General features: G+C 51.4%; 2 protein-coding genes across 2 annotated transcripts; one reads left to right on the top strand and one right to left on the bottom strand.

Moving 5' to 3' along the window:
• Positions 1-6,089: 6,089 nt before the first annotated feature.
• On the top strand, positions 6,090-6,998 carry MIND_01125300 (uncharacterized protein; the record flags this gene model as incomplete). Its single annotated transcript, XM_037367807.1, has 4 exons — positions 6,090-6,110; positions 6,456-6,640; positions 6,691-6,931; positions 6,981-6,998. 4 exons carry the CDS (start codon positions 6,090-6,092, stop codon positions 6,996-6,998), a joined length of 465 nt encoding a protein of 154 aa, XP_037215639.1.
• A 512-nt stretch (positions 6,999-7,510) lies between these two features.
• Positions 7,511-7,963, bottom strand: MIND_01125200 (uncharacterized protein; the record flags this gene model as incomplete). The annotated part of the gene is made up of 2 exons (XM_037367806.1): positions 7,511-7,861; positions 7,913-7,963. The coding sequence occupies 2 exons, from the start codon at positions 7,961-7,963 to the stop codon at positions 7,511-7,513; spliced, it is 402 nt and encodes a 133-aa protein (XP_037215638.1).
• Between the last annotated feature and the right edge of the window lie 19,022 nt (positions 7,964-26,985).

Genomic DNA, 26,985 nt, shown 5'->3' with positions numbered 1-26,985 from the left:
CACCAAGTAGAACAACAGGCTCCATGCTATGCTAGACCACCAGAGTAGTGAGGCTGCAACAGTTCTGGTGAGGCGACGGACTCTGGCCAAGTTCAAGATCAAGATTCAAATGTCGAGATCAACGGAACAACGGCGTCGCTCTGGCGGATCATATTCTCGGAGGTCCTCGGATCATGGGTGATACCCAGAAAAATCCAAAATGAAAAAAATATTCTTTATGAACTCCGTTGAGATAGTTCTGAGCTGGTTCTGAGAGGCTGAGCTCAATGCTTGCGATCAGTTCGTATGTTGAAGTTGACAGAAGAAAATTACGTTTGAGGCGGTGACTTCTCTAGGATTTGCTCATCCCATCGCGATTGACTGGGAACCACATGGAAATCACCGAGAGGTTTGTCCCAGGAGCCAGAATTGGGCCAGGAGCTTCGGACTTTGGGCGTTGGAACAAGAGAATATGTTTCGAAACATGCCAACAAGAACAGGGCCTAGCACCAACGATACAACTACACCTTTTTTCAGTGCTTCTCAAGTAAAGCTCTGCTGAACTACCTGCCTTGTTCTGAACTCCCTGCCTTGTTCCACCTCCATGCGACCGAATGACCGAGCGGCTACCTAGACTTCAAGCGGAAGACCGATTGTCACCGACAGCACCGGCAAGAACTTGAATGAATAGTCTTGGCGATCAAGAATCCACATCCGCTCAGACCACATGAACTCCCACACGGGCACTCTTCCTTCCTCCCACCATGCCTCAATGCGCACTCCAATTCCAGCTCCCTGCAAGCTTAACCCATCAATGAATACTGAGTATACCGGACAAGTTCTTCAAGAGAAATTACCCCTTTTGCGCTCCAAGAGTCTGCAGCTATCGAGTTTTTCAGGCCAGTCCACCACAGCATCACCGTGGTGTGCTTATCGCTCCTCTGCTCAATATCACCGGAACTGCGGCAAAGGATACTTATCTTACCATTGGCTGATTCATAAGATCCTTGCACAAGCCCGACGACAACTTGGCCTGTTCTAGTCCCAACGGAGATTCTCTATGAGTTGAATATTAACGATCATTGTGGAATAGCAACCCATACCAACTCGGTTCCTAACTTGAGACCCTCCCCCGTCGACCCAGCGCTCCTTCAAGGGCTTCGTCTGACATTGCCATACCACACGAGATGGACTCTGCGCGTCTTCCCACACCTGGAGCTAGTTGACAAGCACGTCGGCACCTCTCACGATTGAGCTATGAATACAGTTCCGATGCCAGAAGCTGCATCCCTTCTTGACGGGGCCTTCGGGACAGGATGTTTCCCCGGACGACCGCGGAGCAAGCTATTGCAAGCAAACCTCGACATGAGATACACGCAAACTGACACGAGACACCATGAAAAGAGAGTGGGTGATCAACGAGCGACTAGGGTGAGCAACAAGGGTGAACCAGAAGCGAGTCGTTGAGGGAAGTCTCCTTGGACGCCCCAAGAAGATAACTTTTGCGGTCCAATCGCTCAGATACTAAACGAGGGCGGGAAGGCGCTATCAGCGCATCAGCTCATCGGCGCATCGGCGCATCGGCGCATCGGTGCATCGGCGCATCAGCGCATGTGCATCAGATGTCTGACTAACGTCACGAGGAGAGATCAAAACTGTTGAATTCAAGAGATGGGGTTAGATTTCTACGTGGGTGAGTTTACTTCCTCTTCTTTTCAGCCTTCGATTCACATCCTTTCTTGACCTTGCTTGTGCTTCGATAGCGCACCAACTTCTTGGCCAGTCGCGCGCCAATTGCAAACACACCGCGACGAGATGCATTTGAACGGCGCTTGTTGACTTGTTTCCGAAAGCCTATACGTCTTCGAACTCGGTGGAGCGGGAGTAGACCCAGAATGGGTGAGCGGAGGCAAGACAATTGCGACATCAGCATTGACGTCCAGCAAGGCCGCAGGACGGTCAAGGCTGCCTCCATCGTCGTTTTCTTGCGTTTTCATGGTTGCATTCGAGCGCGAATTCGCCTTCACGTTCTCGTCGACTGTCAACTGACCGTTCCCAGCGCTTTGTAACCCAATTTTCGCACCTGCCATCAAGATGTCCACCGCGATGTTGTTCTGGGGGAATCGCGTGGCGTCTGGGGAACCGAGGGCGCCATGGATGCTAATGGATTGGATGGATTTGGTGGGCACCATGACGCTCTGCAGAAACATCAGGAAGAAATAGAAGGTGGAGACAATGCAACGCACCGTGTCACCCTGTTGCACTACAACAAACTCCTCACGCGACGCTGTCCCCACTCGGCGTCGAATATCGGACTGCAGTTGAAAGGTTAGTGAACAATGCTAGATTACCGTTCCATTTCTCACCTTTGTCCATTCCTGAAAGGCCCAGGTCGATGTGGCGCTGGAGACGACCGCCAGCCCCACCATTTTGGTGGTTGAGGAAGCGGTGTAGCACTGGCTGAAGCGAAGACACTGACGAAGGAACATGGGAGGAGGGAGTAACACCGTCACACATAATTCGATGGCAAGTTTGACCATCGGACAAGATACGCAGCCGCTATCGCCATCATACACGTCCATGTACGTTTTTCGTGGGCTACCACACCAAAGAGGATCGTTAATGGATGTTGATGACCCTCAGTACGCTCACAAATTTTTTATGACCAACAAAAACGGAAAAAAGGTGCAGTCGAGTCTGAAGGATCGTCAACGAAACTAATGGGTGTGTCGTAGACCAGGATATGAAGACGCGGCACACCCTTTCTCGCAACATTCATTGCTCTGAGAGAAACATGCGACGTAAGAATCTGCGTCGAATGCGGTGCACCTTTTGATGATGATCATCGGAACGGCCCGGTGCCCTGGTTGACTCATCATTGCTTGTGACCTGACTCACGCTTCCGAAGATCCTCCATGAGAGAGTGCGTCATCCTATTTACTCAGATGGTTGAACTGACTGACGCATATTATCTAGCAAATCGTAAGCAGCTTCAACCAAAGCTGAAATTCAACGCGCCAGCCACTAATCAGACTGATTCGACAACGCTATATAGACTCACTCAACTCGGCAGACCTTGTCTGAATATGGCTTCATCTTCATCTTCCAGCGAGGACCCCTGGGCTCTCGTCGTCACATCGAGGTCTTACCAGTGCAGCAACTGTGACCAGAGACAACCTCAGAAGCAGTGCGGAGGGTGTCGAATCGCTCGCTATTGTAACGCGACTTGCCAAAAAGCACACTGGAAGAAGCATCGAGACGAATGCCGACTCCACCAAATGAAATGGGCCGCGATAGGGACGACAGCTCAGCGGTGCGAAGAAAGGATGGGCAAATTTTTCCATGACTGGTGTCTTGCGCTTAGTCGCTGGGCTATTTACTATGCCGACTTGGGACGCCAGCCCGACAATTACCTGGACACTCATTAGTAGGTTTCCTCAACAGTCGTAAAAAACTAACTGACAAACAGTTTTCTCGTGCGAATGCAATCAACCTCTCCACAAGACGAGTTCAAGGATTACAAGGTAATTGCTTGGTTTACGCCGTACAAAAAGTAACTAACGAGCAATCTGATAGCTTCTAAATGTGGCAATGTACGATGAAGACTCCCTTTTACGTGAACTATTGGAGGGCGAATACCAACAAGCCACAGAAGCCTTTCGTGGACAGCTACACCGGCTGGGATATGGGGGCGACAAGGTGCGGGTTGTTCTCGCGTGGGGCCAACGCTGGCTTTGCTATTCGTCGCCAAGAGCCGAAGACATATACAAGGGTGTGTATCCATATCGAGAAGGCAACGCGTGGACCAAGATGATGCAAGAGATGGTGAAGGATGAGTTGCCCATGGCAATTCAGCAAGGCAATGGTATGAGTATCATTTAGCTTCCGGGAATTCATACTCAGTGTTTCACAGTGGACAAAGATTGGGAACTACTGCTTAAGACCAGCATCGAGGCATACAACGACACCGGGAGCGCGTACTTTACCATTGCTCACCCAACGATAGAATAGTTATGCGCTAGATTTTACCTACCATTATATCAATCTTCTCCTCACTCATACGACACAGAAAAGCATGAAATGACTGAATCAAAGGATTTCCTGCAAGAAAAAAAGTTGGGATTGACGACATGAATAACAACGGTACATTTCTTCCCGCTTCAGATAGAAACCGATACCCCATTAAGGATGTTCAACGCACAACGCTCTGTGGTTGAATCCGAATACATTATTGGTAAGAACAGTTGTGGCGGTAAATGTACTCCAAACGGTGGTGCCCCAGCAAACTTGACGACTCTAGTCGCTCGAAGGATCCACCGCTGCGTTCACTGAGCCAATTGTCGCGGTATAGGGAAGCAAAGAATACGCACCACCTTCCACATCTCCAAGATATTGTCGATGACGAGGCTTCGATACCCCAAACAGTGCAGCCCCACGACACATTCAACGGGGGTGCCAATCTTGAATTTCGTGTCGCACGGTCGTAAGTGGTGGAAGTCGGTAGGCGCGACTGTTTCCGTCTTCAAAAAATGGATGATATTATTGTTGGCAATGCGCGAAAACTCACCACAGCAACATGCGTTGCCAAAGTCACTGGCACCTCCATAAGATATTCGCCTTCTGCGGTTGTTGTTGACCACCCTTCGCTCCGGTCGACAGCCTAAGTATAACGCGTCAATAACTCCTGTTGAGTCAATGTCGCGTACTTTTCCGATGCGCGCATTGTCCATGAGCGGTGTTAGGATGTCGTAGAGGGCTTTATAAGTAGTCGTTTCCACATCCACCGATGAACAAAATCTGCATGTTTTGAGAGCCCATATCATGTCTGGCGAGAAATAGACTGACCGTCTTGTCTAGACCTTGGTAGATGTGTCGAACACGTCCCTTGAGAACGAGGAGGGTTGGAAGCCCGTTAAATATATTGCAGTATGTCTTCAGGATGCGATCTGGATCGTCGCAAGGAAGATCCACAAGCTGGACCATGAGTCGCAGATCAAACGGGTTCATTGAATAACTTGCGCTAGCTTACATCGTGAGCCAACGGAAGCTTTATAGTCTTCATAAACGCACCCACTACCCGAATCTTACACGGCCTTCGCCTGCGTTCCCGTTCCGACTTGACACGATATCGATGACTTGGGGAGGTCGAGTCAAAAGTTATGTCACGCAACGCACGACTCACACTACAAGGGAGAAAAGAAAGTTGGTACTGTCAACTGAATAATCAAGCCCAAGCAAGGTCGAAGACGGCGATCAGCCGGCGCCTAGTGCTTAGTCAGAGTCTAACTGGAAGACTCTGACAAATCACTAATCATATGACTCCAACTCTTAGGGTGTCTTCGGGTCACAACGCCGGGCACCCACGTTGCATCCACGACCTCAACACAAGCCGGACGACAAGCTGGGAAAAGAGGACACAGACGTGACAATGGTTGTTCAGTCTGAGTACAGTAGTCTCGTTCTGGACATGTTGGATCCAATATTATTGACAATTTCCATGCTACACAGGTTAATCTACTTGCCAAACAATTTTTAGCCCTTAAGAATATATCCAGCAGTTACTATTGCCGACTTACTTGAAGCTTTGGGCCTTCGGCACACGCCACTCCAGCCCGCTCGCCCTGAATACCTATGTGTCCACGCGCTGGCCCGCCTGAGCACGTGCATGGGCCGAAATTGCTGGCACCGAATGCCGCAACTTGCTCTCCAGCGCGGCTCCATGTCTGTGGCTGTTGTTGAGACGACCACCTGCTGGTGGCTGTTGCGCGGGCTGAGCTCCCGCGAGGTTGCCATCACTGAGCCCATATTCCTTCATCACTTGTGTCTTGTAGATGGGTCCACTGGCCGCCGCCACTGCCCGTGGCCGGTGTAAAACATGTTGGATCAGAGGAAACGATGACCTGGGCACTTGGTCATGCTTAGTCAGAGTCCAACTGGAAGACTCTGACAAAGCACTGTGATTCTTCGAGTCACAGCGCCGGGTTTCTCTCACGCTTTCCAGATCGTCGGAGCAGCGCGTTCAATTCGTAAAACGATCGAACCGGATTATACAATAGCACAGTGCCGCCGCAAATCCCCCCCGAGGACTTAGCATCACACTTTGTCAAACTATGCCTTGTCCACTTCAAGCGGTTAGTCGTCTCCAATCGGCTAAAATTTTGATATTGACTGCAACACCCTTCAAGTGGGACACTAGACTTCAAAAAGTCTGTGAGCGCTGATGTATATCGAGCAATTATGAGAATTACATCGCTCGAGACGCAAGAAGGTATGTAGTCACTCGTATTCACTCATTGTCACCAGGGGCAATGCTAGCGTCAGTTGGCTAATGGCAGACCTAGCGGCAGTTGGGCAAAGACAAAGGTTTCTTTGTTTTTAACAAAGCAAAAAAATTGCCTTGCAAACTGCCAGCAAACTGCCATATGCTATCTGCCGCTAGCTTTGCCCCTGGTGTGTACTCACAATTGTGTCGGTAGATTGGTGGGACCATAAACGAAAATTTCCGTGGATCGTGCTGTGTCTCGTTCGCGCGTTCTCTGCTATTCCATCCACCTGACGACTGGGACAACACACCTTTCACAACAAATACCGGTGAATTGCAGCACCACTGGACAAAGGAACATACTGGCAAAAAGCTCGCTTTTGTTGTTGGCACAGAGAGGTGTGCCCATTGCGCTCTGACTCAGAACTACGATCTAATGATCTTCTTAGCGCTCGGACCCTTGACCACAATGTTCTCCGCGATGTCACCGGCTCAAAGGCCAGCAGTGTTCTTTCGAATCCGCTCAACGAGTCCTCCAATCGTCGCGGTCGTGCCCTTTCTCGCAACTTCAGCAAAATGCAAAAGTCGGGGCTGGCAACTCGAAGGCTGCAGCTGCTCCGAAGCGTCGGCCTCGCGGACGAGCTGCTGAGGCCGAAAGCAGCTCAAGTGGGAGGGTCAAGTCGACTTCATGTATGTATCCACCAACTCAATTCTCCATATCTTGCTCAATATCGGCCAGACACTGCTCGACCAGTAAATGCTTGGGACACAGCAGACAGCGCTAATGGCGTACACGCTGGACTGCCGATACCAAGCATGGCGTCGTTCACCTTCCGGCAACCAACCTCGGTTGATATGGCTGCGAAGTACCTGACCCCATCCGAAGCTGTCGGCGGTGTCGAGGTTTCTACTTTTTCACCACCTCCACCGGCCCACTGGCAATTCGAGCAATCCTATGGCAGTCTCAGCGACTACGACAGCACAGCATTATTCGCACAAGACAGCACAAACTTCGGAATGGTCAACGACAATACCATCTACGACCGCACCATTCCGGCCCCCTCAGAGCTATCACTTACCGCCAAAATGGCTAGGATAAGCAGTCAATTCACTTCTGCCGGCGCCATCGCACCAGCCCCAAATTATTCAGCAGCGGAGGAATGGAGGAATGACGAATATGGCGACTTTCACTGGAGTGGCAGCCTGGGAGTGCGTTGACATTAGGCGTGGGTTCCGGAGAGCTGGACGGGGACGGTAAGGAAGGGAGCTTCAAGTCGAAGCTGGTATTGTCGGTGGGCGGAGTTTTGACAGCGCCAGAATCCGCATTGAGTTGGGCGAAGTACGCATTAATTGTTTCGTCATCCCGCCGAGTCCAACCTCAGGCTGCTCGAGTTGCCGGCCGCGGACAACGGCCAATCCCAGCAAGTGCCGGTGCCGGTGCCGGTAGAGGGCGAGGCAGCACCTGCTGGCCGACCAAAACGCAATCCGCGCAAACGCCGTGCTGATGACGAGCTGGAGGAGGTGGCTGTGAAGGCGCCACGAAATCTTGACCCACTCGCCGGCTGGGATATCATCATAATCATGGAGAATGGTCGCATTTTCACACCCCGAGAGTTTGCACTGCACAACCTGGCTGAGTTTCGGAGACGTTATCCAAAGTTTGTCAAGCACCTTGACTAGTAGTGTATTGCTGCTGTAGTATTTGAATACAGTGTCGTGCATGGCGTGGTGTCGGACTTGGTCCCTTCAGTGCCGGACTTGGTTTGACAGGTGTCGCGTTTGACGGGGTAGGTGCCGCATTTGGGTGGAAGGTGTCGCAGTTGGAGGCGCCGTGAGTGTCGAAGATGAGATATCCCGCCTCACTCCAACGTTCACCACACTACCTTCACCAACATTTATTACTATCACTGTTCTCGTCTTGTACAAGCATCTTCCACTTTGAGCAGTGTTTGTCGGGTCTTGCCGGATCTTCCTGCTGCTTAGGCGCGCCAACCGTCTCCGCGACCGGGCTGGCCGACAAGCCATTGGCTGTATCGAGGCGCCGACTAGACTTGCGCCGTCTGGAGCGCGGGCCGGGCCAGGAAACGGATTTGGGTCCCTGATCATTGGTAAGTTGACTTGTCAAAAGACTGCATGTCGCTCACCTTCCCAGCCAGAACGAGCTGCGCCGAGCCCTGTCCTTGTTCGGCACGAATGTTGTGTGGAGCTGATTTGTAGGTGAGTTTTCGTTGTTAACTGGGCGAAATGTGAACATACTTGATAGTTTTCTTTGCGCTCGAGCTGCTGACTAGGGAGTTTTCGTGCCGAGAAGCTGGGTTAGTGTGAGTTGCTTGATCAAACTTGCAGAATATGTGTATAACTGACCGTGATAGCCAGCCCGGAAGATGCTGCCGGACCGCCCCAAATGCAGCAGGCACGCTCGCGCCGCAGATTTCCGGAGGCAAAGCAGGCAGTGCCAAACTCATTCGGCTGGCGCCAACGGGACTTGGGCCGCCTAGAGAGCGAGCCGGGCCGGGAAACGGACTTGGTGAGTTTGCGAGGGGGGAGTTTCTTCACCGAACCTGGACAATGTGAATCGGAGCACAACTGACCGTTATAGGCCCACTTTCGTCCAAACAAGAGAGGCAACCCCGGGACTTGGGCCGTCCGGAGAGGAGGTCGGGCCAGTGGGGACACTGCATTCGGCGCTGGCCTCAGTTGAGCCAGCGCGCGATGGGTCGAGCAGCCGTAGTCAGTACTAGTTCGCCGTGAGTTGCAGCCGGCATAAGTTTTGAGGGAGTGGTGGTGGGCGCTGCCGTTTGGGCCGGAGAGGGTGCGGTCAGCCGGGCCAGGTCGCCGCTGAACGCTGGGCGTGACTTGGAAGAAGCAGTCAACTGGGCCAGACTCACCACTTGGATACCCCGGCCCGGCAGCCCTTGTCGCCATTTCTCTCCCATTTCCCCGCTGTTCCCCAATATCTGAGCCACGCATGCCGTGCCTGGAAGGCCAGCGTCGTCGTAGAGCCATCTTGGTGGTCGTCAGCGTAAGCGCAGAAGCTTGGGATGAAGGACAAGAAGAAGCGATGAAAGTCACGAGCGATGTGACGGCCCGCGGAAATGTTCTACTTAACAATGTGTACTCGGACTTGCTGGATCCTCGTCCGGTCCATGCCCTCCTTCAGCTGGCGAATAAAACTGAACGTGAGTTATCATTGACTTGGATTCAATGTTGCTTACCTCGTTATCAGGTCCAGCGCACAGCGTACACTCTGGGCTTGTCGCAGTTGCCGGCGCTGACGTTGTCTCGGTCCATGCGGAGCTTGGAAGCAAGACTGAAGATAAATAAGTAGGTTATTCTCCAATTCATCAAGCCCGCCGGCACGGCGCGACAGCTCGGCCGCGCTGAGCACATTCGCACACTTAACCTGGTGGTACACATTGCGCGCATCGTACATGGTGGCATTGGGCCGGGTGATCCCTGCAAAGTCAACGCCGCTGCCACCAGTGTTGTCAAGTACATGGGCTATGCTCAACACCCACACCACGCGCGGGGGTCGGGAGAGCCAGCGGCGAGCAGCTTCGGCATGATGAGGTTGGTGAAGAGGAATGGGCCAACGTGCCCAGTGGCCATCTGGCTCTCAAGACCGTCGGAGAGGCAGAACTTGCCGCACCATGTTGGCGGTGGGAAAACTTGCGCGGATGGCGGTGGCGGCGAGATTGTAATTCACTCCCTCCCCACAACCCCAACCCCAACGACCTTCTCACCCCCAACAACCACAACAACAAGCCTAATATGACGCATTCCCAGCCCCAAGGAAGCAGGACCCCATCATTGGCGGCAGCGCCTTTCTATTCTGGCGCATTCTACCATCAACCTGGACAGGGGACCCCTCCGGTCTATCCAGCAAACAATCCGTATTTTGACCCCGCAAACGCGAATGCCCAGTTGGCGGCCCAGTGGGCTTATCAGCAGATGATGTTCAATGCGGCAGCTGTTCAGCAACACCAGCAACACGATACTTCCAGCAAATGGCGTTTAACCCCTTCCCCAGCTGGACTCCGCCGCCACGACCAGGTCCCACTGATGATATGTCCGCTCCGTTGCTAACGGCAGGACAGCGGGCTTTGCCAACAGTATCAACTCAGCCGTTTTGCGCTATGCTGACACACCTGTTTCTGACCCAGCGACTCCTCTTGTCGCCGCTACCAACGCGCTTGTCAAAACCAAGCTCCACCCGCTTGTTGCCCGCCCCGGCAGACCGGTTCCTGGCGGCCCCGACATTCATCAGGAGGAAGATGATTGGTGATGTGGACTGTGGACGCGGACACTTAATGTATGCCTGTATGTAAATATCATAATGCAAGAAAAAAGTATGCGAGTCTTAGCAAGCAGCAAACCTTTGTGATGAGGGATAAGCTATATGTGTCATAGTATCCGCTAGCCAGCATGTAATTATATAGTGGTATATCACAGTTTTATGGAATCCCAATCAGAATCCCGATCAATGATGGTTCCAGAATCTGATCACAGTATTCCAGCCTGGAACATGTGATATATTCCAGGCCGGAATATTGAATGAAAACATGTGGCAGATTGAGAATATTCCATGCATGTGCCCAACATTTTCCGGGCTGTCATATACATGACAGATGGCGAGAAAATTGAGAATATTCCATGGATATTCCTGTCATATTCACTGCGGGAGTTTGGGAATAAACAGTGCCCCTTTCGATCCATTATACACCTAAAATCAATGTACCAAAAAAAGAATTTTTTTATACCTCTGTTTGCACCCAAAAGAAATTGTTCCAAATATGCCTGCTTATATGAGAAATAGATGCTATAAACAGACTCAGTTTTGTCCCCTGGTTTGGGGGCAGATTAAACACCCTTTTCTAGACCAGCTTTTGCATCAAAATAGGGACCAAAAAATATGGTCCAGGGCCCTGATATATATCATATAAGTGAATATATGTGAATATTTTTGGTTCATGTTTTGATACAAAAACTGGTCTAGAAAAAGCTGTTTGATCTGCCCCAAAACCAGTTGACAAAACTGAGTCCGTTTATAGTATCTATTTCTCATATAAGCAGGCAAATTTGGAACAATCTTTTTTGGGTGCAAATAGAGGTATAAAATTTTTTCTTTTTTTGGTACACTGATTTTAGGTATATAATGGATCGAAAGGGGCACCGTTTATTCCCGAACTCCTGCAGTGATTCCGGCCTAGAAAATGGAATGAATACAGCCTGTAATATTCATAATATTCTCAACATATTCCAGGGCGGAATATGCAAGGGGGGCATCATGATATGACGATCTGACCACAGGCTGGGTGGTTGGTCACCCTAGCAGGGCTTAGAAATATTTTCTGTGCATGTTTATATTTTGGTTTTATTAGGCTAATAATAGGTGGGGTGAATACACTATAGCCTCAGAATCCTTAGTTGACCATGGAATAGGCCAAGAATAGGTCTTGGAACTTGTTGGAAGCTCTTTGCAAGCTGTACCATGATTACAGGCCAAAGGGTAGTGTATATACCAGCTCTATCAAGCTTCTTATTGGCCAAGAGCTACCATGTCAGAATGAAGTGCAATGTATTGTAAAGCTGTGGTCTGTCCTACCTGCCACAATCCTGCTGGTACTGCTTATAGACTGGCAGTCAAGCTTGTGACAGTGGTAACTAGAGCAGGATTGGTGGCCTTGGGGCAGAGAGATGTCTATGTCCTTGGGGCTTTGGGCAGGGCTCCCTGCCCAGAATATGGAGACTGTAAGTGCTATGGGTGCATGTCACCCTGATGCCACCAATCTTATCAGCACCCACCTTACAGGCATCTGTAATCAAATAGTTCCTTTTATAGTATATCTTATCTTATCTAATAGTCACGTGGTTGGTTGGTCGCCTGGCCAAGGCTTAAAGACAAAAACTGGCATGTGCTCCACCATTCACATCATGATGCCCCCTTGGGAATATGCTCCATTGCCTGCAGTGTATCAAAAAAGGACGTACATGGGAGCAGGAAGCAAGAAGGAATGCCGATCACTGCGGCCGAAACGCTGATCACGAGGGCCGATCATTATCTCATCTGCCACGTCACGTCACAGACGGCTTCTTCTTCTTCTCCCAACTCACCAAGAGCCAGTCCCGACATCCAACTACGTCGACACAGCTACTATTAAACGACCCAGACGTTGCACGTTGGGTGTTTATATCGGCTGCTCCGCGCAATGTCAACCTCGAATCGGATCTTGCTCCCAGTGAGCGCACTCGAAGATAGGGAACGACCCCGTGTATGTCCTTCCTCCCAACTTGAATACAGATGACAAACTTATCGCTAATACAGCCCACTGTCGCCTTCACTGGCCTTGTTCGCGCAGGCAACGCGTCATTTCTTGTCTTCAATGCGGATCGTCAAATTTTCGGCCAAATGCCCAGCATCCACAAAGCGCCTCCTCCTTTCTCCTCAACTCATAACCCGTATCAGACCTCCTGGATCGACACCGAGTTCCCATATTCCGTAACAATTCCGCCCAAAAAACCATGGGTCGGCCCGCTTCTCGGATGTCTCGAGATTTCGCGACAAGTCATCGAGCGTGAAATAGTGGAGGTGGCGTCTGACACTCCCCCTGGGGATCAACTCCGCCCAAATTACCCGTGGACCACGCTGGAAGCTAAACCCGGCTACCACCAAGCGTTGGCTGAGATTAGAGGGCTTCTTACTCGCCCGTTTTGGAATGGCAATGTCGTCAGATAGCTTCCGCATTCCCTGGTCGATTCGTCGGTTACTTTACCCACTCCCCGTCTCACTTTCACTATCAAGACTCCTTCATGACCAAGGAAGCTTTGTTAAAAGCGGTGAAGGACACGCAAGAGTCTTTTCTCCCTATGCTCGCTGCAATCGCAATGAACGCGATACTTCTGGACATTGCCTTAGTCGACATCGATTGGCGCGAGAAAATGCTGTCTTCCACCGGGATACACCCCCAACTGTGGGATTCCCTCGACGAAATAATAGGGAACATGACCAGCAACCCTGTCGGCGGCATTATTAGTTTTATCACTGCAGACGACATCAGCAGTTTCCGTCGAATCGACTGGATCTTCGCATTGATGCTCAAGCATTCCCGCCCCCTGCCAATATATATCAGATTCGACTCGACTACACTCCCGCAGCTCCTTCAATTAGAGCTGTGTCAAAACTTTAAAAGTTGCGATTACAACGAATGATTTAACGGCACTCTACGATTCTAAAGAAGCGCACCCCTCCATTGAGTGGGTCTACATCGACCCAAATATTCGGCGGTTCGGTGTTTTCACCAATTACGACTACAAGCCACCCCGTAAGCATCCCCGCGTTGAGCCACAGAGCGGACAGAAGCAAGATGAGTCGTTCCGCGACTTCTTTTATCGTCGCAAGCTGGAGAACGCGCGGCGGGAGGCTGCGGAGACGGAGGATGAGACACGGCAGCGTCTTGTTCGCCTCGCCTATGCACAGACGAAAAATATCTATACACGCAAATCTACAGTCTGGGAGTGGAGAGATACAGACAATGATAAGTTCTATATTCGCTATCGCATCCCCCGTTCGGAAGTCGCAGATACCTGGGATTTTTACTCAAATGAAACGCGAGTTTATGACGAGTACAATAACGAGTGGGACCTCTGTCAGCCGCTGGATCCGCTGGCCATAGACGATAGGTCTCGGATGGAAGCAGAAGATGAACTGGAAGCGCTGTGGTCCGACAAGTCTCATGTCACCCTGGAGTCGCCGGAGATTCATCCTGATGCTGCCGCTCTCGTGCAAGAGCCCAACGCAGCGGCTGATGACCTCCTTGTGGAGTCTATGTTGGAGGCTGATGAAATTAACAAAAATCGTGGGGCCTCAGCAGCATTGGACTCTATTGCTGGCACTCTCCTTGTTCGTTTTGGTTTCCGAAGTTCCAAGGCCGAAGTCACGTCCACCGCAATGGTGAAACCAACCGTGGCACGCAATGCTTTGGGCAATGACGACTTCGCCAACCAGCCCACTCCCACCGAAATGGCGTTCCTGCACGCGCTGCACTCAGCCAAATCACTTTCTGATGTTCAATTTGACGACTTTGATTTACGACACGATGACCTGTGGGAGCAGCGCGGGATCGATGTTCAAGTTGTGGAAAGAAGCGATGCGACTGAAGAGTACAACAAATATGTTTTCATCATTCGGCCGCGCAGCGAAGGAAACAATGAACAATCTTGCATTGTACTTTTCCGTGCCCAGGATGTTCTGTACTTGCTGCGCTCATCTGCCAGAGACTGGTCAGCAATCATAGCTCTTCTTGTTTGGACCGGAAGCAAATTTCATACCAGTGTGGAGGACGCTCCGACGCAATGGAGGCCTGCAAAAACGCCGTCTCATCGTCGACTGGGTTCCCGTTGGGCAAACTATGTCCCTACAAGACTTGACTACTACGGATATGTTACAATGTGTGAAGAATTCTTATGCTCACCCCGAGGCAAACTTGCCCTTCATGCTGGCGGCATCATTTCACGGATTGCTCAGCTTACCATCAAGAGCCCAATTAGCCTGTGCTGCCGAGACGACCTCTATATCGATGATGCCAATGCATCACTCCCTCTCCCTGGTCCGAATCGGGCCGTTTTTATGAGCAATTGACACCAGCGGAGGAGGATCTGATTTGTGGAGTTTACTGGATTGCAACAAGTAAGTCAAACGAAACTTGTTCGGCTACAACTGATTATTTCCAGAACAGCTCGATCAACAGAACGACACTGGCCGGCAACAGCGCCGGCTGTCTTGGTGGCCACTCCCCTCATCCTTTGAGCAATCAGGTCTGAATGTTGGATGGTGGTCGCCAAACTGTGAAAAGTGGTTTCTTAAGACATTGGAAGAGATGGAGGCAGGCACGGGTCAATTGCGAATGCAGCAAGAATGGCGAAAGACCCTCCGCCTGACAAAGAAGTCGGTGCAGATCCAACAAGTGCAAAATCGTCTGGGAACTGAGTATCTCCACACACATTCATGACTTTGTATTTTTTTTTGTGAATAAATGATTGCTCTGCCGATTTGCGGCTGTGTGTCGGCCGATCCGCGGCGACTTAAAATAATCAGCCTTTTTTTCACTACTATCTGAGCTTTCTTTTTTTGTCACTTTTTTATCTTGCAATCTGGTTCCATTTTTTGACCCATTTTTTGCCCAAAAAATGGGTGAAAAACTGGGGAAAGATAGGAAAATAATCTAGGTTGAAATGTGAAAGTATTTTTTGAATCTTTTTTTATGTTCAAAAAGGCTCAGTCTTTTAAACCTGGATTGTCATCCAATCTGGGCCTTTTTTTTTCACTTTTATTTCCCTCAAATATGCCCAGAAATCTCAGACCATTTTTGCATGGATATCTAGGTGACAAAAATGGTAAACATTATTGATAGCTTTATTTCCCTCAATAAAAATCAAAAAAAAACCCCCACTTTTGTTCCGAATCCTCGGGGTGATATGTAAAATTCGGTCCAACGCCTCACCTAGACCCTCAACCTCCTCCTCATCAGTTTCATCTCCATCATCCTCCCCTCCAACCACTTCTCTATCTCCCTCTCCCTCCTTATTACGGTCCATCTCTGCAGGAATGCCTAATACCTCCAGCCCCACCTCCCAATTCACATCCTCCGGCACTCTTCTTTCTCCACAGACCCCACGGCCAGGGAGTATAGAGCCTGTGAAGCCTCTCAACTTGGTCAGCTTCTGAAGCCGAAGTATATGCAGGCCTGAAAACCTTCCCTGCAGCATTCAATATTGTTGAACTTGCATTGCGCGGGCATATCTTCCCTCCGCCTTCAATCGTCCTTCATGGAACACAAGAAACCTCTCTTCCTCGTGAATATATGTCACCAGCCGGAGGATCTCAAGGTCTAGACGTAGATGTTCTTCTTCAGCACGAAGCAGCTTGTAATAGAGGTCCATCGCCTCCCGAGCGCCAGGCTGCGCCCATGGAGCATCCCGTATGTCTTCCCGGCCAAGCCGTAAAAGGTCAAAGTCGGCCAGCAATGCGTAGTTCATGACCTCGTCTGAACTCAGTATGGGCCGATCTACTGCTGCTGCCGCCTGATTGTATTTGATCAAGGCGTTCTGAACTGCCCTCGAACGAGCTTGCAGGGCTTTTGCGATATGCTTCCGAAGCTTATAGCCTACCGCCCGTAGTCAGTTCCCGTAGAACAAAAACAAAGAAAGGAAATACCAGTTCCTGCCAAGTTGATACGGCCCAGTTCCAGCAGTCGGGCTATTACCAGGCCTTGTATATGGTCCAATGCTCGCTGGTACCGTCGATTCTTGACCAACTCAGCAGCTTGAACCCACTCGTTGCTCCCAGGCTCCCATCGGGTGTTGATTTCCAGTCTCCGCTCCAGATCCTCCACAACCTCTAAACATTTGTCCCGATGTTCCGTTGCGTGCCGTCGTTCCCTTTCGATTTCGTTGGTTCGTCTGACTGCAGCCGCGTAATCGACGCTGGTCTCCGGAGGTATGATAAGAAAGTCCATCCCGAGAACCTTCTTGAACCGATCTCTGCAGAAAGTTGAGTTAACGACATGTTAACGACATAAATCCAATAAACACGTACTCTGCGTCTTGTAGATTGACGAGCTTTTGGTAGTATTCCATCTGCATTGTCTCCTCCTCAGGCTCTTTAGAGAGCTTCTTCAGGTGTTGCTCCTCATCCTCTAACCACTCCCGAAACACATCTCGGCTCGCCACACCAAGCACCTTCATAGCCTCTTCCAGTGCGGAGGCGCCATCCAGAATTTCCAGCGCATGCTTGTATTTGCTAACCAGCGTCGAAGCTACATCCATAACAGTAAGTAGATGCTCCAGATTGAAGGAAGTGACTTACAGAGGTTGGCATATGCGTCAAACACATCTGCGTGGGCCATATACTCGACGATTTCTTGTTGGCGATGGAATCGAGACATGTACCGGGTAACCCCAGCCAGTGCGTTGGATTTGGAAAAGTACGACTCAGCCTCTTCAAATGGCTCGAGTCCAGCCCCAGTTGTGTACAAAGGCAGCCGACGAGTTTGACACCGACAATTGTGTCCGTATCCATGAAAGGCGCCAACGACAGTCGAAAAGCCGTGCTGCCTTGCCAGAGGTGCAACGAGAGGATGTGTATTGACCCATTTCAAGAACTTGCAGCCAATGTCGTATCCCGCAAGGAGTCGTCCTACAATCTTCAGCAGCTCCGCAGTAATAGCCAGTCCATATTTCGCACTGAAGATTGAGTTAACGACAATTAATATGGGACATTGAAGCACTCACAGCTCCCCGCTCCGAACCATGTCGGACACAAAAATTCCGAAGCTGTGGCGGCACAGGGCCACGAATATGCCCGTTTCCTCATAGAGGCCCCAGGCCTTGTTCACGACATCCTCCTTCATGTTTTGCCAGCCATCACCACATCCATCACCTTCTTCATCGAAATCTGGGTCGGGAACAAAGCCCTTCATGAGTTCGGATAGATGATCCTTGCCATAGCGATTGACAACCTCACGCGGAATGTAGTAGTCTCGAGGAGGCTTGCGGTCATCAGGCGATTCTCGAGATCGACCAGGAGCTTGAGTTCCATCTTCGTTGGTAACACGCTCCCTCCGGTCAAACCGTTTGAGGGCATTATTGCCATCCATCGTAACAAACATCCCCGGCGCTGCCAGCTCTGGCTCCCCCTCCACCCGATATAGGCAACAGGGGCAGGCATTCTTGACCCGCCAATTTGGCCCGTCGCGCTTCAATTCGGCAGCAACTCGGAGCCTTATGACTTCTTTCGTCCGGAGGAATACATCGTAGGCGACGGTGAACTGTTTAACCAGGTAGGGATGGGGGGCAATTCCATGGAGATCGCAAGTAGACCGGATGAAAGCTTGCTTCCCAAGCTTTGGGCACCGAAGATGGGCGGAGTGGAAGAGTGAAAGAAGCCTTGTGGTAAACCCAACGGCGGGGAAGATGGGAGAGGCGGGATATATGCCCTGCCGTACGAGTGCCGAGGCAATATACTGGTCGCCAGCAATATATTGGATAGGCACTTTTGATGATTCTTTAAAGTTGTTAACTCAACGAAGATGGTCAAGGAACAGGAACTCACTGAAGACATCAACGACGTGAAGATTAACCTCGTTTTCGACCACAGCGTCGGGGCGGCAGTTGATAAGGTGCATCCAGGCCATAGGTCCCAGCAAAAAGACCGTACCCTTCTTCTGCATCAGCAATGGCCTCCATTTGTCGGGCGAAGTGGTCAATAATCCTCTGCGAGCGATGACGTTGTACTCGCTGCCTTCGTCTGCCATGGGGACGACTACTCCCAACTCCAATGAGTGAGGGTTCAGCTGCCTCTTGAGCCCGCTGCAAGTTGCTTGCTTTTGCCGAGGTGAGAGACGATACACGCGTGACGCCACCAGGAGTGGTGGAGCCCAGCGAGACACGCATTTTGCGCGACGAAGAAGAAGTACTGTTGCCCTTGCGTTTGGGCGGCATGGTGGTGGGTGGTAGACTGTTGACGCGTTGACCTCATCACGTGCAAGTCACGCATTGTTGATTTGTGATGGCATCTTCCAGGGTCGTCCTTCACCACGCCGTCGCACAGGTGAGTTCTGAACATCCCCGCTCCCCTTGCCCATTCCCATCCACCTCCAATTTGCTTGCCATTGAGCTCAAACTGGGCTCTGGCATCGTACTGGGGGTGTTACGCCCATGGTCATCGAGCTCAAACTGGGCTCTGACCCATCGTCTTCATTTGTTTTTCCTCCCATCGCTTCTTCTCCCATCTACATACTGAACAAACCTTGTCTTAGACGCTGAGATGCTTTAAACGCCTACCAGAAAGGTGCGTGGCAGTCATACATCTGACATATTTCACCATCTTCATACAGACACGGAGCGGAGCCATCTTTGCCGAATTCTTCCAGTCCTCCGACTTCTCCATCAGCAAACCGCTTCAACTTGCCGTAGCCCGCGAATCTGACAAGCAAGTCGACCATGAAACCGATGACGAACTCAATGACGAACAGCTCAACAACGAACCGGATGTCTTGGACGACCAGCTCAGCTCTCCGCCGCCTGACCCACTTGAGCAACTAGATGAGTTGCCACCTGCAAAGCGGGTCAAGCGGAGGGGCTCCATAGACCTTACCGCAGCTCCCCCACCCAAAGGTCCACAGTCCCGGGCACATTGCCGCCGTCAACGGAAACGAGATGACAAAGTGGCCTCCCATGGCCATGTTCCTCGGCCAGCGGCGTACGCAAAACATTTCCATGCCAATCTCGCAATTATGACCGCCCTCAATACGCTTCAAGATATGCCGGTTGCAAACGGTGCCTATGTTGCCTTGAAAGAAGGAGCGGCGGAGGCATATGGCCGCAAGAAGTGTCGCAACGTCGATCAGCTTGTCAAGAACGGTTTTCAGCTGATCACTTGGGATGGAAAGTAAGTTTCCTTTTGTGTCGTTTTTTTTTTTTTTGAATCCTGTTATTTGGCCTCTACAAGTATATGTACGGTAGCCATTATCATGCACATTGAAATTCTAATTTGTCCATCCTTCCCTTGTTTGTTTTCCTGCGGTATCATATCCTTTCTGGTCTGCTGTAATGCCCAAGCAAACCAGACCATCTAGACTGCCACTTGCCTGAGCAGACCAGATATAACCGTACTAGGACGGCCGCACCGGAAAGTGCTAGAGTAGGTAACCCGATAAGGAAGTCAGTCGCAAAGAAAGGGGATGGGGGGGATAGAGGATTATGACCGGTATTTTGCCGCCCTGCAAAATGCATCAAATAGAAACAGGCCCCCCTTCGAGGCCAGTCGAGAGGCTATCTCTTGATCTGCACATGCCAGCTTGATCGAGACATATGGGACAGCCTCCCGTTCTATGTCTGCCCGGACCATTGGCAGATGGGTCAGCACCTCACCATCACTATAACCTTGGGAAACCAGCTGTGCGGTCAACTTTGAACCACCAGCATCCAGATCGTCCCAAAATGCTGTGGCTGGTACACCGTGTAGCACCATCCATGTCCATGGAGCATCAGCGTCCAGGATCATGTCCAGCGACCAATCGTTGAATGCCGTGCGAATCGCATACTCCACATTTCTGCTCACACGACTCTGCTGGACAAGCTGTGCAGCCGTATACGGTGCCCGCGTATAGACTGCCAGGTTCCCCGCTGGTGTCCACGCAACCCCCTGTATCCGTGAGCTCTCTTGATTCCCAGGGCCTGTAGCCCCCTCCAGGGCTGCAACCAGCTGGGTCTCAGTAGGTCGCTCCTCTGGCAGGGGGGTGTAGCCAATCCAGCGGATTATCAGTCGCTGTGGAGACCGATATCCCTTCTTCTTCTTTTTCGATTGCTTGTCTTTCTGCGTCGCCTTTGCTGGTGCTGGGGTGGTTGGTGTGTCTGTTGTTGCTGCTGGCAGGTTATTTTGCGAAGACATAGTTTCGGGGCGGTTCCCCGATGGCGTGGGAACTGCGGGCAAGGTGGCCGGGGCGTGCTGCGTCAGCAAGATTGATGTCACGCTCGCGTAGGTTGGGGCCGGAGTAGGTGTCGGGCGGCTCACCCGCGCTACCAAGGCTTGGATGAGGGCTAATGTTGTGGGAGGGTAATCCGGGGTTGTTTCACCCTCCAGCTGGAGTGCGCCTGTGGTGGCAATCACTCGCCTGAGCAGAGCCTCCAAGGCGCTGAGCAACGGCAGGTGCTCTGGTGGCCAAACGGCTGCCAAGCCCTCCATTGCTGCAGCTGTCCCAGCAGCAAGTGCTGTGGGGAGTGCTTCTGTGAGGTGGTCATGGTGGCTGTTGTCCGGTTGGGGAGGTCCAATGTCCGCTGGTTGGGCATCAGTCTTCCCCCGCTTGACAACGCGTCGTGTGTGGGGTGAGCGGGTCGTTGCAAGTGGCTCCTCAGAGTCTGAGCTGCCGCTGCTTGAGTCGTTGGGTCGTGGGCGGATGGTGCCAGCGACTAGCGGTGGGCTTGTTGGCCGTGCCGCGGTCTGGTGATGGTGGTGCGGATCAAGAGCCATCCTCCTTTTGTGTCGTTAACTCAACATTTTCTGTCGTTAACTCAAGCCATCCTAGACAAGCTCGACCTCTAGTTGACAGTGACGGGCGCATCTTCGCCATTTTGGCTAGGCAGCCTGATACGCCAGCATATGCTGCAAGTACTCAGCAAGCTTACGCAGCTATGCAGGCTGCAGAGGCTGCTGCTCGATTCCCCAGCGCTATTAAAAAACATCGACGCGGACTCTTTGCTGCTATCAACGTTGGGATCTCCTATGGACAGGGCCAAGTAAAGCCCGCTTGGCTTCGGGACAAATATTCCAACACGGCAGAAGCATTATTGGCTAACCCCGACATCCAATCCATGGCCATATTTGCGAGTGGTGAGCTTAGCCCCTTCACTACTTCCTGCGCTGAGCTATACTTTAAGCCGCCTTCTCCTTCTGGAGCCCCCGGCTATACAACTATTACTTTGGCTATAACCGTCAGCTCAACGACCTTCGACGTCCATTCAAGAAGTCCGTGTTCTCATGCGCGGCCTTCAACTTCGGGCCCAACGTGTGGACGTTCAAGCACCGCGACGTGCTTAACCTACCATTTGGCTGGTGTGCCATCCAGGCACTGGGCCGGTTTGACCCAAAGAAGGGGGGCCATCTCATATTGTGGGATTTAAAACTTGTTATCGAAGTTTCCCGCCGGTGCCACTATCCTCATACCGTCCGCTACCTTGATTCATTCCAACCTCCCCGTGCAAGCTGGAGACTCCAGATGCTCGTTTACTCAATTCACAGCAGGTGGATTGTTTCGATTTGTGGACAATGGGTTTCGAACGGAGGAGGAGTTCCAGCTGGCGGATCCGGAGGGTTTTCTTGAGTCAATGTCTGGACGGGAGGGACGGTGGGCAATGGGACTAAGTATGTGGAGCACTATAGATGAACTAGCAACCTGTACAACGCAATCAACCAATGCATCCCAATGAAATGAGTTTTGGGTGGACTACTTACGCTGTCAGTGTGAACAAAGAAGAACAAAGAATGCAAGTTACTACCAGTCGGTTCAACTCAGATGTGTAGGGTCCTTAGAGGGTCAAACGAGCACGGGACAGCCCAGAAACGGTGAGCGATTCAGTGACGGATTGGTCGACTAATATTAAATGTCGTTAACTCACTCTCATCAATGTTTTCGATGTAACTCCACAATTACTCCTCCGATTACTATGAAAATTTGTCAGTAGCTTAGGAACACTATTCCGGATAGATTTCATCAAATCGTCAAAACGTGAATAAGTGAGCGTAAGCTGTTCCAAGAAGCTTGAAATTTTAATATGACGTGTGTACCAGTCATATGAAGCCCCCAAAATATACTCAGAATTTTCCTAGGAAATCTATTATCTGGACAAGGAATCTCAGCTTTGAGTTTGGCGGGGAAGACCAAATTGTGTCGATCACATTTGACTCTAAGTGTCACCGTGACGCAGGTCTCTTAACTTCGTCCACCACAGTGATCTTCAATGCCAGCTCGAGCGAAGAAAGCTGCGAAGAAAGCTGCGAAGAAGGTTCCTCCACAGGCTAGCCCTTCAACCTCCGCTGGACGCCAGCAACAACGCGAACGGCCACCCGATACCGTCGACACATCCTCCGATGGTTCGGCCTCTCCAGAACCGCCTCCTGCAAAACGTCCACGAGGTCGACTGCCACTACCGCCAGCACAAAGGGCGGCCAATCGAAAGGCGACTCACGAGCTATACCGTAAAACGTGCGCACCATACACGGAGACGGAATGAAGTCCTAACTTTCTTTGCAGAAATCATAGCCTCACTAATCAACGGGCTGCCGTGAGTATGCGACGGTGGGCACATTTCTCGAATGATGGACTGGTTTCTCACAAGCAGCAGCTTGAGAGCAGCGCGAAAGAAGGCAGGAGGGAAGGTATTGGACGACGCGAGGGCACGAGCGGTGAAGCACACCCAGGATTACAACGCAAGGTGCGTCGCAAGTTGCCTTATTTCCTACTGACAACTGCTATCTAGACAAAAGGAGGAGGCTACCAACTCCGCACCGGCCAAACAACGAGCCGCCAAATACGCAGCTGCCGGATACGCAGCTGCCAACTACACTGCCGCCTTGAAACGTCGACGGGTTGCTGAAAGCGAGGAAGATAGCGTGGAGGAAAGCGGTGAGGTCACTGAGAGCGAGGAGGAGGGCAGCGAAGAGGGCAGCGAAGAGGGCAGCGAGGATGGTGGAGAGGAGGGTGGCGAGGAGGGTGGCGATGTCGAGGGGCCCGGACGAGGTCGGCTACATGAAAGCCGACTACATCAAAGCGTTTGGCCCCAAATATGCCGACGAAATGGCCGCCCGCGTTCGACAACGGGTTGCTGCTGCTGCTGAGGACGAGGACGCTCCCGCATCTCCCATCGCTCCCGCATCTCCCATCGCCACTGCACACTCTCCCTCTCCCGACACTGCAGCCAACTCCCCACCTCTCCCCGATGTCGCCAAAATTCACGACTGGTACTTCCTCCGTCTAGAGGGGCGCGCCCTACGAATTCCAACCATCTTTCATCTACAAACCTCTGCCACCCGAAGAGATCAAGCGGCTGAAGAAATTGAATGACTTCCAGTGTAGCCGCCTGGCCCAGAAGAGGTGTCTGACGGGGCCTTCCAGAGACGGTCGTGAGGGTCGAGCTTTACGATTGCGCATGCCCATACGACCTCCGCACCAACTACGGGCCGTTCCCAATGCACGGATATGCGCCGCTGTGTTTATCTTGCTGCCATTGGTTCAAGAGAACCATGGAGATTACGGAAACCAAGTGGATCATGTATGATGCTGCTCACGAAGCTGCGGAGGAAGCCCTCGCTAGGCCACGGCCTCCGATTGACGAGGGTGCACTGAGACCCTCGGTATCGGTGCTCTTTGCTGCGCGGGAGGAGGAGGACCAAGCCAGACCCTTGTTTCTGGAAATCCACAATGAGTCATCCGACGAAGACGCCGCACCTCGAGAGCCCCTCTTTCTGCCAGCCTCTGATGAAGAATGAGCCACCGAAGGATGTTGGCAGTGGGATGGGCTATATTTTGATGTCTTTTTGAACTGCACCTGCTTGAACAACGCCTACTGTATATAATTGAATAGCTATCATAAACGAATGCCAAAATGTATCTACGACACAATCCAATACCGAACAGAATTCAAAACGTGTACGTTTTGAATAAAAGTCATTAACTCAACGTGCGTTGAAACTGAAACGAGCCGGGCATAATAAAAGTCATTAACTCACATGCGTCGAAACGGGCCGCGCATGATTAAAATTGTTAACTCAATGTCCATGCACAGGTGCAAACGATAAAATGCAAACGATGTATTCTTTTCTACTTTCAGTGGGCCGACATCTACTCCTTCAAGAAAATCGAAAGCTCCATACTTGCTCGGGCGTCTCCAGTAAGACGACCTCGGCACCCATCTTAGAAGCAAATTCAGTGGCAGCCTCTCTGCCTAACATCAGTTTGCTGTCCAATACAAGAGAGGAAAACGAAAACTCACCTGCTATCGAAGATCTCATTGACGCGGACCCCAAATTTGGGCTTTCTGAGGGGAATTGGCGGGTCCAAGTAAGCAGGGGTTGGGGGGGCAGCGGAACGGGAGCCCGCAGGAACGTAGGGGCTGCTTTTTCCTTGTTGGTGTCTCCGCAAGGGCCTGCTTATTCTTTCGCGGGGTCTGGAGGGCATTTTTTTTCTGCTGGGAGAGCGGCTGCTTGTTGTGAAGACCTCTATCCTCCTCGATCTTCCCCTCGTCCTCGTCCTCGTCATCGGTGTCTCTGGATGAGATCCAAGGTCCGCTGCCACTGGGTCCATTCTGGAAGATGTTGCTTGATGGAGAGTGGTCCCAAAGGTATGTTTCGTTGGGTGGAAGCGCAAGAGCTCGGCGGACGGAGGCCCGTGTGTGTTCAGAGAGAGTGAGCTCTAAGATGAGATTGCTCTCATCAGCAAGGTCGTCAGGAACGTATGGAATGGCATTTCCAAGAGCTTTTGCAAGTTCTCCGTCCGTTGACGGGAATCCTTCGGGGTAGCCAGCTGGCTGCTGACGTTGTCGGGGCTTGACTGGAGACCGTGACTGGGAAGGGCTCTTGATTGGAGAGCGCGACCGGGAAGGCGTGGAAGACATCGGATGGAGAGAAGCCGGGCCTAAGCACGTGCGGACTTTCTCTGATTGCTTGGTCACACTTGGGTCACACCGTGACTTTCGACTCTTACCCTGCCATGTCGGTTCCCTCTGCTCACGCGCTTCGCAACCCCTGGGCAGCCCACTCAACCTGTGAAGCACAAAAGAAAGGGCAAGGCCGTGCTGTCCTTGGCCGAGAAGCAATCCAAGGCTGAGGTCAGCAGCAGAAAAAAAGCAAATCAAGAGCATCTCAACCTCGCGTTCACCAAGTTCCACCAGGAACGTGAGGCCTTAATTGCTCAGCTCTGTCTCGACTTCCCCGACCGCACCGAATCGTACATTCGTGCCAACATCTGCAGCAGCGCGTCCACACCAAGAAACTGCGAGCGCCAAATATATGGAATCTCTATGTAAGCCAGAAGTCTCGAGAACAGCCCAGTATGCATGTCTTTTCTCAATTCTAGCTCTCATTCATTGTTGTTGATAGACCGCGAAATGCATGAAATCCACGAAATCATTCAGCAGGAACTGGCTGAAGCGGGTGTGAAGAAGGTTAAAGATTTGTTGTCGGAGGAGGAGGTGGAGGCTATGGTGAAGGCAGCGGTGGACAAACAGGTCAACGAACATAACGGCATGCGTAAAACGAACCTGTCCAACATCGGGGATGTGAACCAAACGGTCCAGGGTAGTCAAACAAGGGTGAGGTTTCAAATGCCTGATTTATGGTCGTTAACTCAACAGTATACAGCATGACGGCCTCTACTCTCGCACCGGCACACTGTCGTTTGGCGTCACGTCAAAGAGTGATCCTGCAGACCCCTCCATGGCGCACTTCTTTGCAAGTGGCGGGGCGGAGCTATTTGTGATTGAGATTCTCAAGATGTCTATGATAGAGCTGGCTCGTCGATTTGAGATTTGGGCTCAAGCTCGGGCAAAAGGTGCATAAACTTGTAAACTTTGTTTATGATTGCCATATTGACCAGATTGTAGGGGCACAGGAAGCTGAAGACCTCAGCAGCGTTCGTCAACAGATTGTTACGCTTATCACCAGCGGCCTTCGGGAAATCACGAATAATCCCAAAGCGAAGACGTTTTACAAACACTACGACTACGCAGTCCGGTACAAGCACCACGTCCAGCTCATCGGCATCCCTGGGGGCAGCACTGTCCCCCAGAGCCCTTCCCGAATCTACCTCATTGATGTACTTTGAAACCTTCGGCTTGCTTTGCGAAGCGGTACTATGCGATGGGAAGTGATGTCAAGCTCAGGGATCAAGTCTTTGGAGGAGCGTATTGAGCATCAGCGGGCCAATGGCAAGCTTCGTTTCCGGAGCAAAAGATCAGACGCCAATGTGCCCCGGGGGCCTCGAAAGAAGGATGGCAAGTCAGCAGAGGTGGTTGATGATGAGGAAGACTTTAGTGAGGACGACGAGGAGGATTTAGGGGAGTCGAGCCAGAAGACGAAAAAGGCGAAAGGGAAACGCCGAAGGGTGGAGGAAGAAGATGATGAGGAGGATGAGGAGGATGATGACGATGTCGAGGAGGAATGGGGAGGTATTCCCTTCACCGAGGAGGACGAG

This window comes from Mycena indigotica, assembly GCF_014461135.1.
Source record: "Mycena indigotica strain 171206Taipei chromosome Unknown Mind.scaff0010, whole genome shotgun sequence".
In the NCBI taxonomy this organism is placed as follows: Eukaryota; Fungi; Basidiomycota; class Agaricomycetes; order Agaricales; family Mycenaceae; genus Mycena; species Mycena indigotica.
This window is presented reverse-complemented; position numbering and strand designations above follow the sequence as displayed.